At 46.8% G+C, this 14,941-nt stretch overlaps 1 protein-coding gene across 4 annotated transcripts in view; it reads left to right on the top strand.

Moving 5' to 3' along the window:
* The window catches only part of CHCHD6 (coiled-coil-helix-coiled-coil-helix domain containing 6), a 172,627-nt gene extending 167,850 nt beyond the window's left edge, over nucleotides 1-4,777 (top strand). For all 4 annotated transcript variants that reach the window (XM_026650328.2, XM_026650326.2, XM_026650327.2 and 1 more), the window contains one exon: nucleotides 4,205-4,777. In XM_026650328.2, the coding sequence (XP_026506113.1) occupies nucleotides 4,205-4,228 (24 nt within the window). In that variant the 3' untranslated portion in view covers nucleotides 4,229-4,777. The remainder of the gene's footprint in view (nucleotides 1-4,204) is intronic.
* The last annotated feature ends 10,164 nt before the right edge of the window (nucleotides 4,778-14,941 follow it).

Here is a 14,941-nt window from a genome sequence, read left to right as displayed (position 1 = left end):
TGAGAGCATGTCAGCATGCTATCTTGTAAGTTCAGACAGCAGCAGACCCCCTCCCCCCCCGCCTCTCACTGTCTCACACACAGCATTCCACAGTAATGGTTGCTTTGTCCCGGAGCAGATAAGCATGCCGGCTGTCAAACGGAGCTTTCAAAGGGCATATCCAAAACAATGACAAGAGTGGCCACTTAAGGGGATTATGGGACGTTTCCGGAGGCTGATCAGAGCGCAGTAATGCAATACCTCATTCACACTGGTGCCGCGGCACTCCAGTGGGGGTGCATCAAATGTTATTCTACTCACTGAGGTGGAGTACCAAGAGCGCTCTAGCCATGGAGTCAGAGCGCTCTACGTGCCTTGCCAGTGTGGATGGGTAGTGAGCTAGTGCGCCCAGGGCTCCTTAATGCGCTGTAACTCGCAAGTGTAGCCAAGCCCTGAGTCTCTGTGCCAAGCAGTGAAGCGGTCATGGCTGTGAGAGGCTTCCCTGTATCCAACCAGCCATGTGCTGAGAGTACTTCAGTCTCCAAGCACTGCCAGTCCCATAACCTTCATGAGCACAACATGCAGTTCCCTCTTAGGAGGGCAAAAATTAATTAGTCACTCCATCCAGTGCGTGTTGATCTTAGATGTAATTGTCTCAGGCCTCCATTGGGAGCAGCCTGAGCTGATTGATAGTGCTATCCAACTGCAGCCTTTGTTCATAGAAACTTTCCTTGATGCGAGTTGCATGGCAGGAAGCCGGTGGGCAGCTCTGTTCTGCACCCTGCCAGCTTTGGGGTCCAATGCTTATTAGACAAGGAGTTTCATCAGGTTCTATTTCTCTCCTTCCCCTCCCCCCACCCCAAATGAGATGGATCCTGTGATGTTCTAGCATTAGAAATGCTTGTTAACCTTCAGGCTGAGACATCCCTAGAGGTGTGTAGATAGTTTGGGGTTGGACGGATTTGATTTTAATCAGTAAGTGCTGGCTAATTGTCTTTCTCTCAGCAACTAAAAAACAAATGAAAATAACTGATAGATACCACAATCTGAAGGGAGAAAAAGTGCTTTTTTAAACGTTTTAAAATATAATTGAAGGGTGAGTTGGTGCATTAGTGGCTCTATTAAAGAAGGCAGCATTCCTTGACGCTTAACTAAAATATTACAGCATGAATATCATGAATTATTTTACTGTGAAATGTATTGCTGCTTGGCTTATTGCATTTTGCAGTTTTTAAAATGTACTGCTTAATGTAAAACTTTAACTTTCTAATGATCAGGAAAATTACTTGGGAAATTAGAGCTGGTCAAGTAATATTGATGATTTCCTGATCAGTTTTGACTAGCTAATTTGGCAAATAACGTTTCTCTTTATCCTCACATCCCTCTCAACTCCCTCCCGCTCATGGATGCTAGAGATGGGAGCATGCTGAGGAGGCACAGGAGGTATGGGCTGAATAATTGCCCTTGCAGGAACTTCAGTCAGCCGACATGAGCCTATTATTAGGTTACTGCTGGAGTGACATCACCAGCTGCCGATGAACGTTATCCGGCACAGTGATATCATTCCTGTAAGGACCCCCTCTTTCTGGGCCAGTGCTTGCAGGAAAAGCAGCTTCTCCCATAAGGAAGACCACCAGGCAGGCCGGGGGATAGAGCTCAAATCCAGCCAGAACCTCTGGACTGCTGTGTGAGACCCCCATCATCCCCGAGTCACTCAGCCTGCGTTCTGTAGCTGGCTTTAGCAAGATTCTTTAAACATGTCTAGGTTCTGTTTGCCCTGCAAAATGGAACCATGCTTTGACCCAGTAGGGGAAATAACCAACATCATAACTGGTCCCCTCAACACGCTTTTCACTGTAGTTTAGACAGTCTGTCGATTTGCTGAATGTGTGGCTGGTAGGATGATGCTGTTGCTGATACAGGGAAGCCAACTATCCACTATATGAGATGGCATCAGACACCAGGAGCCTGGATTATAAATCACTGAAAGTACCCTGGGTATACAGGTGGTTGGCAGTACTAGCATCTGCTTCTAGGGAAGAATGACCACTCATCCTTAAGGTTTTGACTCTGACTTAAAAGTAGAAACGTTTGCTGGCATCACACAAGTACCTTGATGCCCGGTGAGGAAAGTAGCCTTCACTTGGCATCAGCTCTGCTGTCATCCACGGGAAGGGGAGGAGATAGAAGCTCATTACAGGGCAGCTGTTTTCTTTGAATTTACAGAAATGAGAGAAGTGGGAGTAAAGACAGGGAGACCATGGCATGTGCTGCAGCCACCATGATATCCTAAAAAGGGTTTGAACAGGCCCACAGTTTTCTGTCTTCTCTTACTATTAGCATGGCATGGAGTATAAGTAGAGAACAGGGTTCAAAGAAGCTAAAAGATTCCTCTGGGGACAAAGCACACGAGGTTGATCTGGGTTTTAGGAAGGTTTGTGTCACTCAGATTAAAAGCCAAAGTCCCTCAAACTTTAGTGGGGGTCAGAGTGGTCTGTGGGACCCTCTATTTCTTCATCCTCTATTCTTCTCATGTCAGACCGTGTGGAAGGAGAATAGGGTGCTGTTCCTTTCTAAGCTGGTCTGCACTTGTCCAAGTGTCAGGTGGAGTGTGTGTAAGTATAGATGGATAGGAAGTGTTCAGCTTCGTAGGGGCTGAGCAAAGTGCTCCAAGCCCTGCTGGGCCTAGGGAGTGAACAAAGGACCAGATTGTCAACCCAGCCATGGGGTGTTGTACAGTTACCCATAGCTGATCTGGAACTTGCCTAGTTCCCACCTGTCCATGGACCCTCAAGGGAGGATCATCACGCTTGCTGTTGATTACTGGAGCAGAGCTTTCCAAAGCCAGTGTCAGAGCATTCATTCTCAGTGGAGAGCCCTCGCCTGTGGAACTTGCTATTTCTGGTCTACCAGAGCTCAAGGCTGGTGGCCTTGTTTAATCAGGGAAGGGTCAGGGCCCAGGCCCATCAAAAGGCAGGAATAGACATTTTATTGTCATACTGGTCTCTGTGTGTGTCAGTTTGGCACTTACAGTAAGAGGCCAAGATGCTGCCATGATAGGCACTGTATAAATATTCGATGGAAAAAATCCGTCTCCAGTGTGATTTACGTTGGGAACGTTGACTCTTGAATCTGAGGCTAGAGACCTGCTGTTTCTCACCAAAGTCCTTATATCCCCATTGTTAAATTCTTCCTTGGACAAGTTTTTTCTTGTGCCCCTCACCAGAGCTTGTGCCTCATGTTTGATCCTGGGGCTGCTTTCACTTGTCTCAGGGTCAGCCTTACCATTTGTGGGACACAAGATCCCAGAAAGGTGGCAAATCAGGCCACAAGTTACTTCCCCTCTTACCTGTTATCAGAGGAGTCTGGCAAAAAGGTGTTTCCTTTTGTTTCAGCTCCACTATCAGAGGAGGCGATGGGGTCAGCCAGGCTGAGATTGTAGGGGATGGTGACTCCCTAACAAGCAGCCTTAGTTTGGGTCAGCCCTAAGGACAAACAAGGAGGGTTTAACATGCTTTAGCTTGGTTTGGGGTTTCTTGCCGCTAACTCCCAGAAGCTGTATGGTGCAGGGGCTGCCGAGGTGTTAGGTGAGAACCTGAAAGAAATCCTTCTTGGCCTGAGCACAAACCCACGTCTGTTGTTTCACAACATGTAGGGGTGATGATCCAGAAAACAGTCTTGGAGCAAGTGAACTGCTGGGACTGGGTTCATTCCTCCTCTTCAAACCAACTTTGACTTTGCTAGAGCCTGAGAGGAAACCTTAATGGCAGTGTGAAGATCTCTGCTACTGAGAGCTACCCTGTGTAGTTACAGAATCTTCATTCAAAGCTCATCAGGAAGCAAATGGAGCTTTGGGATTTTTAACTTCTCCCTCCTGAAATGTTACAGATCTGTAAATTGGGGTGGGATCATGTTGATTTTGGGTGGAACAGGGTGAAAAGAGGTGAGGGGCCAGTTGCACATTTTGAAATGTTCTTCCTCTGCCATTTGGCTGTTTCAGTGACCTGTTCTATGATCCCTATTTCCCCCCACATCTTGCTTTGTTTTGCAGCCAGGAATACCTGATAATCTTCGGAAGGGTGCTGTTTCTCCTGTCTGGGTGTGAGCTATATCTCATCCCTGCCCGTGTTACTCATTCGTCTCAGAAAGAAACAGTCCAGTGTCAGCAGTTGAATAACTAACCAGCCAGTTCTTCCCTTTGTCTTCTTCTTTCCCTCTTTCCCAGGAACTGTTGGTTAATCACGGATAAACCCCGGCAGCCACCAAAGAGCAGATCAAAGGGACCACAGAGGCCCTTGGAAGCCCAGCATCCTTCTGGATTTATGTTGACCAAAATCGGTGCCTTCTGTCTGTAGCAGTCCAAGAAAACGACATGATTCCTCTTCTAAACGCCTGCATGTATCTGTCTCACTGGATGTTTTTGGAGTTGGGGCGGGGGGAGGGCTTGAGGGGTAGCACTGTTCTGCCAAATGTGCTTCACCCTTTATATTCGTTCATTGTGAAAAGAAGCCTGTCAATCATAAGTGCCCACAGCACCGCACATAGCTTAGAGGCCCATGTGACCCAAGGCCCAGTTAACTCCGTACTAGTTTTGGTTTCACTTACACAATCTGTGTTTCCAGCGCTGTTGCCTTTGTCCTTGTGCTCCAGAGAAAGGCATCTGAAGTATTGGGGGAAGCAACCCTGACCTGCTTGTTAGGATTAACTGTTCCTAGCATGCTCTTGTTGTTAACACCAGCAGACACATTCCTTCCCTTCCAAGGCTCCCTCCTAAGAACAATAAACTGTCTAATGGTCACTGTGTCCGTGAGATGTTTTCACCCCTGTGAGTTTGAGAATTGCTCCTTACTCTCCCTCCGCCCCCTGCGTCAATTCCCAATAAGCATCAGGACTAGGGATAGGAATAGTTCCAATCACAGTTTGTAAATTAAAAATCTCATTTGTTTCAGGCCAGGGGTCGAATGACTTTGGCTTTTCTGAAAGTACTTGGAAGGGGACAAAAGCCTTGGCCAAAAGGGAACTAGCTGTGGTGAAGCATGCTGCAAAAAGCTTCTTATCTAATACAGAGTCCTCACTGCACCAGTCTCTTGTGCACTCTCCCTCCCCCGCTCGCTGTAAACTCTTTCCTCTCTCACCCTCCAGCCCCCACTCCATTGTGTTCCCTCTTTGTGGAACAAGGGGCAGTAGGGAACAGCATGTCTAGCATTGCATCGCTATCCATGTTGCGAGGCAGTCAGTCTATTTGGAATGTATTTCTTTGGGTGTCTCCTAGCATCGGCACTGCCTGGCTCTGGTCTGTGACTGAACAAGTCTCTATTGATCTGCACACTCTGTACTTATGTGTATAGCACAGTTAGAGATCGTTCTCCCATCTTTGACATGCAGCCACCTGTAGGTTGGGACCTGGGTCATGATTTCCCATGCCAAGAACGCTATGTAGTACTTTGGGACAGGAAATGAAGAATAACTTCTCCAGTTGAAACCACAGGGGCAATTATCAGGTAGCCAGAATGAAATGAGCAGGGTTGGAATTTAGCCAAGACATCCAGCCAGCACCAAAGCTATTGAAGGATGGACTATGTCTTCAAGAACTGCATGAGATCAGGACCTCACTTTAACGTCTTAGCCAAAATGTCGCACCTCCAGTATTACAGTGCCCCTCACAGCTGTGTTGGGTGTTTGGTTCCGTAGTAGAGGGCCACCTACTGAGTCATTATTGAACTTTGCCACTCATCATGGGTGCACTTAAACTGGAAATATGCCCATATGTCAGCTCAGTTCCAGCCTTTTCTACTTGCTGTTAATGAAGCAGGACAGCGCTGCAAAGCCCTGTTCACTGTATGAGGCACTGTGTTCACTCACTCATTGCCCTTCCTTGGTTAAAGTCACAGATCTCCCTTTGATTCCAAACTTGCTGCAATGTGCAGGTCAGACCCACTGGCCCTAGCAGAGGAGGGAAAGCTTTGCAAACCAGAGCTGGGCACTTTGTGCCTTCAGATCTGTTGCTGGCAGAGCTGGGAGAGCTTTCTGTGCTGCTGCCAGGCCAGCAGGGTATGGCCCCTGCTCTGCCTACAGCATGTACAATCTGTGGAGCGGAGCACTAGAGCCACTACCTGCAGGAATTTAGAGGGGTAAGGTTCATCTCCAGGTGACTACTATTTTTTAATTACTGTTGGCTTAGAGGGGTGATTGCCCCCATTAACTTGCCTCCTCGTCCCACCTCTCCCCCAGGTTTGTTTGGCACATGTAGTCTGCATGACCTGCATTTCAGCCGCCCTTGTTTGCGGGGTGAGGGTGGAGGTGATGATGGATTATGATGCCAGGGCTGAATATCTTGCTGTGCAGGACAATTTTCTCCCTGAGGCAACTGTAATACATTTCCATGTTCTTTCATAATTAGCTTTATTTACCAAATTGGCAATTCCTCTGTTGAGAAATAACTGATTACAGCATTCAGGGAGTTGCTGTCATCTCAAGATATGCAGGTGTCTGTGAAACATAAACAGATGTGATCGCTCACAAAATGAACCCAATGGATAGCGGGGGAGGGGGAGATCCAGTCATAAAAGGCAAATGCAACATCTCTGGCCTCATTCAGGCTAATGCTGGCCAGGTGCACTACCACTGTTGTGCAGCCCTAGTGATGACAGAGTATCAGTCTGAGGCCATCCGGCACTGCCTAATGAAGTGCTTGATTAGTTTAACTGCCTTTATTCCCTCTGCCCTTCAATCACCTCCCCAGTCCACTGGGGGGCCATCTCACCAGAAATCATAGATGAGATGATGGTGGAGTGAGGCTGGTCATGACAGAAACCAACTCATTTTGTAGCCTCTGTACTCACTGTCATATGATTGTCATATTCCTTACATATTGGTGCTTTAAGTCCTGATTCAGAAGAATTCAGTGAGAGCAGGATACATATGAAGACTGAAATAAACCCATCTGACATGCGTTGTGTGCAACCCAGTGATGGGGCCTGAAAGCCAGCTGTACAGGAGGTAGTGAGGCTGAAAGCCATTCAGCCCTGGGATATTGGCTTGATCTTCTCCTGGGAGCACAGCTATGAAATGAGTTTTGGTAGGTCTCAGGATGTCTCCTTGCAGGATGGAATTGTGGTTCCACCTGCTTTCCAGAAAATCCAGCACACTTGTTACCCCCTCATTGCTGAATGATGCCATTGAAAGGTGCTAGCTGTCACGTTCCCCCGCATCTTCCTCTGGGCTTGGGACAAAACTGATCTGTTTGGAAAGCTCACACTGGTACCCCAAAATGAAATCCTGGCTCTAGAGCCTTGGGTACCTTTGAGCATTGTGAAAACCCTTCTCTCTGCACATGACACACCATCTCTAATGAGTGTTCTCTGGTTTGTTTTCTTCCTTTTCCCCTGTCCTAGGTTCCTAAGGGCCTTGCAAAGACAGGAGACACCCTGTACCATGCGTTAATCAGCTCCTGCAGGTTATCTCCCCATTTGATTCCTTGACTGCCTGTTCGTGAAATCTTTGTTGCTTGCTGCAGAGCTCGAGTTTGATTTTCATGGAGGATTGTGATGGCAGGTGTCAGTTAAACTCCTAAGTGGCAAAGTTTGTTATGATTACAGTCTAGTACTCAGTGGCGGATAGTTGTCCTCACCACACAACCTGTCACAGTTGGCACTAATTGGCAACCTAGCACTCTCCATCAGAATAAACAAGGACTGAGTAGACCATAGAAACTGAACTGCACTCTCACCCTTAGAAGAAGGTCCCTTCAAGGCAAGGTTGAAGGATTATGAGGGCAGCTTGCTCTGCTGCAGTCTTTGCTGCACGTTTAGTGGATAAGTAGAATTTCAGTATCCAGGACTGTTGCTCCAGGCTCTTCCACCTGCACAAAATTCACACACAGCCAGATTTTCAGACAGTTCCGTTGAGCATCTGCATAACTACTTTGCCTGTGCAGTTAATGTAGTTGTGTGTGCAAATAGGTAATTGTGTGCACAAATGCAACTAGTCATTAGCATGTGGCGTGTACAGTTGCGGTAACTGCATGTGAAAATTAGGTTTGCAGAATGCCCAGTTACAAGCACAAACTGTCTGAAACTGGCTGGATGAGTGGGAATTAAATCAATTTGTTTTCATGCAAAAGGCCCTAGCATGATGGTAAGGGAAGGGAACAGCAACAACAAAAGAGAGAAAATACAGTAAATAAAAACGTAATTGTTCAAAATTTTCCAAGAGGACTGAGTGGCTCTTCAAATGCAACATTCAACAAGCACTCAGAAGCTCTAATATGCAAGGGCATCTCAGGCTCTCTAAACACTGAATTTGTGATCTTGCATAAAACTACAACCCATCGCCTCCTGTGGTTAATATTTCACGCTTGACTTTACAAGATGCTTTATCTAATATCCTCTCTGCATTCATGCTTTTACCAACTCTGCCTTGTCCATGATGAGAGAGGCTGAAGGAGGAAGGCAATTGCCAAATGTGTCTGTCATCTTTGTAGGAGGGTTTTGTGCAGCTGTTGGGGGAGAAGAGTTAGTCTCACTTCCTATTTTATAGTCTGCTGAATCCTGTGATCTCATGCTGTGTGCTCCTTTTCCAGGCAGAATTTTCCATTTGTCTTTTAAGGTATTATTTATTTTATTGCCAAACTAGTTAAAAGTTCTTTTCTGTAGCTTGCTTGCTAAACAGGGCCTGATCTCTAGAAGTGCTGAGCTTCCATTGCAGACACTCTGTGCCTTTCACGATCAGGTCCTTAACTTTGCATGGTGGCCTGTTGCAATGGCTGTCACAGTCTGTATGGGAGTGGAAGAAGTATAGGTTCTACGTCCCCTGGCTTTCCTCCCCCCCCCCATACCAGTTGCTGTAGTAGAAATGTACCTATTTAAAATATAGTCTACAATTGCAGTGGCCTGTTGTGTGTACACAAAGGCTAACACAAATTAACCATTACAACTCACACTGTGTTAGAATACCTATTGGCTATTAGCCAAGATGGTCAAGGATGTAACCCCATGCTCTGAGTGTCCCTAGCCTCTGATTGCCAGAAGTTGGGAGTGGACGACAGGGGATGGATCACTTAGTGATTGCCTGTTCTGTTCATTCTCTCTCAAGCACCTGGCACTGGCCAGTGTCAAAAGACAAGATATTTGGCTAGACGGACCCTTGGTCTGACCCCGTATGGCCGTTCTTATGTTCTTACCAGGATCTCTTCCCTCTCCAGCTGGTGCAACACCATCAGAAATTACTGGCTATCTTTAACCAGAATCTGAACAGCAGTACGGAGTTGCGCAGGCCTGTACCCTAACACCTGCTCCTCTTGAATGGAATTCTGTATACTTGTCCTCGGGGAAGGTGGCTGTAATATTCTTGAATGGATCTCCTTATCTGATAACCTTCCTCCTCCACCACCACGACCACCATCACCACTGTGTGTGCATGTCTTGCTGTCTCCTCATTTCCCCAATTCTCCATGTTGAGAGGTGATGCAGACTGAAGTGGTTAAAGTCTCTTCCTACCCTGGTTTTGCAACCTCCCTTGTGTCCACAATTGTTCTGTGCAAGTAATGATACCCCTCCCCCTCGGGTATCTAATTACACCTGCAGAGTGGTGGTAGTTTGTGGGCAACCTGTGGCAGAGCTAAAGGAAGTGACTGGAGCAGCTCTCAGCACTAGCAGGCCTCCATGTCCAAAATGTCTCTTGCATTTAATCACCATGCACTCTCTCTTCGTACGTTCCCAGCCAGTCAGCTCAAGGCAAGGAACTTTTTGTCTCTTTTGCTGGAGAGACAAACAAGCAAACTGTTGTTTCTGTGCTAAAGGTAAATTCAACTGCTCCTCTGGAATCTGTAACAAAATACAGCTGGCAACCCTCATCTGTCCACGAATGCCCCCAAATTACATGCCCTTTTTGCTGTCTTCTTGAGCAGTGCCTCCCCTGGAATGTGCACTTGACGGGGGTGGGAGCGATGGAGTGTACGGTTGATTCTCTTTGGTTTCAGATGCTTAGTTTTAGCATAAACATGGCTGCTGATCTCCTGGCCATAGAAGCTCACCAATTAGTATTGGCCCTAAGAAGACCATTCACATCAAATGGTTCTGCATGGAGTTGCACAAAGGTGCATGGAACTCAGGCTCCAAAACCCTCAATCTCTTAAACAAGGTAGGTTTATAATAGCAATAGACCACTTGGACTAAAACTGAAGGCAAATAACTGAAAGGGAAGAGCAGGGAAAGGAGGAGCCGCAATAGTTTAAAGGGGATGCTTGTGCGGGTAGCACTTTAGATATGCTTATGTCATTTACCCAAAGATTTTGCTGGGGCAAAACCCCAGGCTGACTAAGTTGTCTCTTATCTATTTTCAATTTCTTGTCATGAACTGAGTACCAGAGAGCAGTTCTAGACTTGGAGAAGGTTGTCATTACCCCTCACCTCTTGCCATCTCATGCCTCACCTCTGACCAAAGGTGCCACCTCTTGCGCTGAGAGGGCATTTCAGTGCCCAGGGAACATGCAGTTTTTGGTTTCTCAACTGGGTCTGTCAGGCAACTGATACTAATGACTGTGGTGTCTCTTGTAACCAGGATGCTTGTCCGTTAGGAACCAGAGCCAAACCACTAACTCATTTCACAGGAAGTCCGATGTCGTTAGAGAAAAATGGTGTCACTCCAGTAGTACATTGGAGTGACTTGCTGTAGAGTACTTGCAGTGCATTGAAGATATGTTGTCAACCCACCCACCTACAACACTTCCACCGAAGCACAAGTGGTGCCATTACTGTTCCGATTGTACCTTCTTTGAGCATGTCTTAATAATAGCTGTGTCTGCACAATTTAACTGCACACTACTATGATGCCAGCATGGCAGGGTGCCATAAATGTAGCAGCCAGCAATCCCAGCTCAATCCCCTAATGCTTTTCCCTAGCTCCCTGCTCTCTCCGTAGGCTTTAAGGCCAACAGGGACTATTAGATCTTCTAGTCTGAGCACATGTGTAACACAGGACACAATGCAACTCCACCCACCCAGGAGAATTGAGTGGAGCCAAGGCAGTGCTCAGTGCTCTTGGCTCTGTCTGGTACCCCATGAACCCTAACCAGGAGACACACGATCAGTACAAGTTTTTATAAGTATCAAATATACTTCAATAATAAAAACCTATTACAAATGACACTTGCTTTGCCACCAGCTCTCCCCATGCTGCTGTACTGGAATGGTCTGGCGTAGGGACCAGTGGGCTAGAAGCTTCAGTCACTACTCTAGCAGGGGTTGGGGAACCTGACAACTGGCTGACTGTAGTGTGGATGCTGTGACCCCATGGCAATGAAGAGTTGGCCTCGCACCACTCAGCTGAACTGGTTGTGCCTGAACCAGTGAACTTACCTAGTGCAAACAGCCCTGTAAGCCGCCAAACAGCTCTTAGCTAGTAAGGCTGGGATCCACAAAGCAACCTAGATGTTGCATTGCTAAGCATCATGGTGCCTAACTCCTAAGCATCTAGAAGATCACAGAAACAACACTGCGATCCACAACGCCACCTTAGGTGCCTAGGCTCTGATGTAATGAATGGGGGGAGAGAGAGCCTGAGAATATGATCCACAAAAGCCAGCACTGTAATTTTATAGCCCCACAGCCTGAATCAGCTGAGCCGTGCTCTGAGACACGGTGTGGTGGGTTTTTTATCGCCAGGTAGAGATACCCTAAAACATTTTTACAGGGAATGCACGTTAGACACCTGCCTTGCTCCACATGACACAGGTGCAGGTGGTGCCCACCTTAAACTTTTAGCTCAATGGTTAGAGCACTCTGCCAGAGGGAGGGGAGAGGATTTGAACTGAGGTGGGGGTGTTCCACCTCGCAGGAGAGTGCTCCAACTGCTGAGCTCTGGGCTATGCTGATGTGGAGCTCCCCCTCAGTCTCCTGTTGAAGTTGTTGCACTCTGGATAAATGATGAAAGAGTAGTTGAAGCAGGGGGATAGGACCTGGGGTCTCCCACCTCCCAGGTGGGTGCAGTAACCACTGGACCCTAGAGTCATTCCCATTCTCTGTCTCTTTATCCACAGTGGAACAATCACTGGACCAGAAATAGTCATTGAGCCTCTGGTCACATCTGAATGGGACCCGATCCAGTAGGTGTTGCTTGGAGGCCACCTACTAAATCAGGCCCCACACATGACTTTTAGGTGGCTGAACACCTATCTCCTTCTGGTTTGTGGATCATTCTGGGGCTTGGTTGGGAGATAAGCTTCCAGATGCCTAGAGGAAGGCAGCAGCGCGCGTGCCCAGAAGCAGGAATGTAGGCTCCTAGGGAACTTTTACACTGAAAAACGTAGGTGCCAAGCAAGTTGAGGCGTCTATGCGGTTTGACGGGAGTTTTCTGGATCACGGAGCCACAACTGGGACTTAAGACCCTAAACCTGAAATGCAGGTGCCTAAGTACCTTGGTGGATCCCACCCTAACTGTTTTTGGTCACGACTGCCCCTTGTTGGTTTTGACCTGGTATTGTAGAGGCGAAAGGCTCAGTGCCCCAGTAGTTATTGACCACTGCCAATCTCCATGTGTATTTCAGACGTTATTGGGTTTGTGACATCTGCACTGAAATGGCTTTGCTAGCTTCTCAGGTGTGGAGGCAGCTATGTGAGGTTTAGACACTACAAGAGTCCTCCAAAGACGGGAAGGCCTTCAATCTATCTGTCCCCAAGTGATCAAACCATAAGGCTTTAGTGCTCCTTTTCAAAGGACAACAAAGCAGAAAATTTAAAATTGAGATAAGGAAACACTTTTTGACACAATTGCATAATTAACCTGTGGAACCCACTGCCACATGACCTCTCTGAGGCCAAGAGTTTAGTCAGGGTTATACCTCTGTATGGCTAATGAGAACATCCACTGCTACAGTAGATAGGGGGAAAAGAGAGGGGATATGAACTCTTTTGCGTTGTGCATAAGTCGACTTGTAACTAGCAAAGTTATGGAATAAATGCCCATGAGGGAAGTTTTTTCCTTATTGTACTCAGGAGGAAACATGCACCTTCCTCAGAAGTATGTGGTACTAGTCACTATCCAAGACAGGATACTGGACTAAATGGACCATGGATCGAATTTGGTGGGGCAATTCCTAAGCTCCTAATGGTTTTAATTGGGTCCTAATTCGGTTGTGAGATTTAGATTTTGAACTACCTGAGTTCACTTAGACGAGGAACCAACTTGGAGACTTGAGTGATTCTACTCACAGCAGGAATCAGAGGGCCTGTTCCTTCCAAGCCAGCTATTTGGCAGGGACCACTTAAGCAGTCCCTTTGATCTGATGGCTCTGCAATAGAATGCATCGTGATATTGCGTTTAGTAGTATTTTACACAAACAGGGAGTGCCATTGTAAATCAGGATTAGCTAAACACAACATTAAAAATAAAGCACAGCTATTAATTTAATGAGCTCCTTGTTACAAATTTCATAAAGCAAGTAAGTAGGAGCTCTGCCAGTACTGTCAGTACCCACTGAGGGGATGGACTGGGGGAGCCATCTGATTTTGTGCCATGTGATGATGCAACGTTTGGTTTTTAAACAAAATTAATTCTTCAGTTTTCTAACATTTTTAACTGCTGAAGAAATCTGATTAGTAACTGCAACCAAGCCTCATGATTCCTCATGAGCCGGGGGAGATGCCCGTTCAGGATTTAGCTTAAATCATATCAGCTGAAATAAAAGCTCATAAAAGGCAGAGAAATTGCTCTTTATGCACTGCTTGAATGAAAGAGCCTCGATCTTCCCTTTAATCCTTACTTACTTATTTTCTTCTGCAAGCCTGTTTTGTGTTGGGTTTGATTGGGGTTTTTTTCCCTCCTATTCCTTAGCTTCGAGTTTGCCATTGCCAACCAACAATAATTTCCTTGGATTGCAGTTTATTGGATTAAACAGATCAATGCTGTGTATCTGTGAGGACCAGCGTTGCACATGGAGTGAATTTGGCTGCTGTATCTATCTATATGCTGCAGGCGTCCAATGCCACCTTTTACCATGATATTTGTGCTTGTTCCCCAGTCACTGCTCCACAATCACAAGCAATTACAAGTGGTGGGGAAAAGCCCAGTAGCCAGAGAACACATTAGTGCTCCTTCTACAGGAGGGTGCACAGCTGGATGGGGTGAGAGGGTTTAAGGCAGTCCATGGGCAGGGGCCATCATGGGATCTGCAATCTAAGAGGTTAGAGTCTGAGATGTGGGGCTCAGGGTCCTATGACTTCTGTTCCCTGCTCAGTCACTGCCTTTCTGTGTGGCCTTGGGCAAGTCACTTCACCTCTCTGTGCCTCTGTAAAATACCATGTTGCTGAGCAAGGTGTAAATGCCTTGACAGACAGACAGACTTATGGACTAGAGCTGTCATCAAATGAATTAATATGCTTGTACAGTGTTTTGAGACTTTAAGTGAAAGGAGCTACACAAGGACAAAATATCTGCCTATTATTTTATTTCACCATTAAGTTAAGCTAGAATTATTTCATGGGGATCTGTTTCAATATTAGAAATGCCCATCCCCAGCTCTGGGTGCCCTTTCCAAAGCGTAATGCTCACAGTAATACAAATATTGCATTTAACACCGTTAAATCAATGGCTCCTGTCCCCACCATCCTCATCTGATCCAGCCTTGAGTCCCCACGCTAATAACCAACCCCACCTGACTCCAGATTGTTTCCTCCCAAAGCACCCAACAAATACCAGCTTTGCAGCGTGATGGGAAGGTTAGATGGGAAGGGGGGAGAGAAAGTATTTCCAGAGTGCAGGGCTTCTCCTGGAGAACAGCCTGCCAGCATCTCCCCAAGAGCCTCAGCTGACCACAGTCCTAGCAGTGTGCCATGGGAGTGGAGGAAGCCTTTCCAGTAGGCAGGTCCTGAAGCCCTTTAGCTCTTCAAAGGGCAAAAGCACCTTGGATTCCTCTTGGAAGGCTACAGGCAGCCAGTGCAGCTCCCTAAGCACTAGTGGTGCGTGG

The sequence above is a fragment of the Terrapene carolina genome, unplaced genomic scaffold (genome assembly GCF_002925995.2).
Source record: "Terrapene carolina triunguis isolate 2854851 unplaced genomic scaffold, T_m_triunguis-2.0 Scaffold89, whole genome shotgun sequence".
NCBI lineage: Eukaryota > Metazoa > Chordata > Testudines > Emydidae > Terrapene > Terrapene triunguis.
This window is presented reverse-complemented; position numbering and strand designations above follow the sequence as displayed.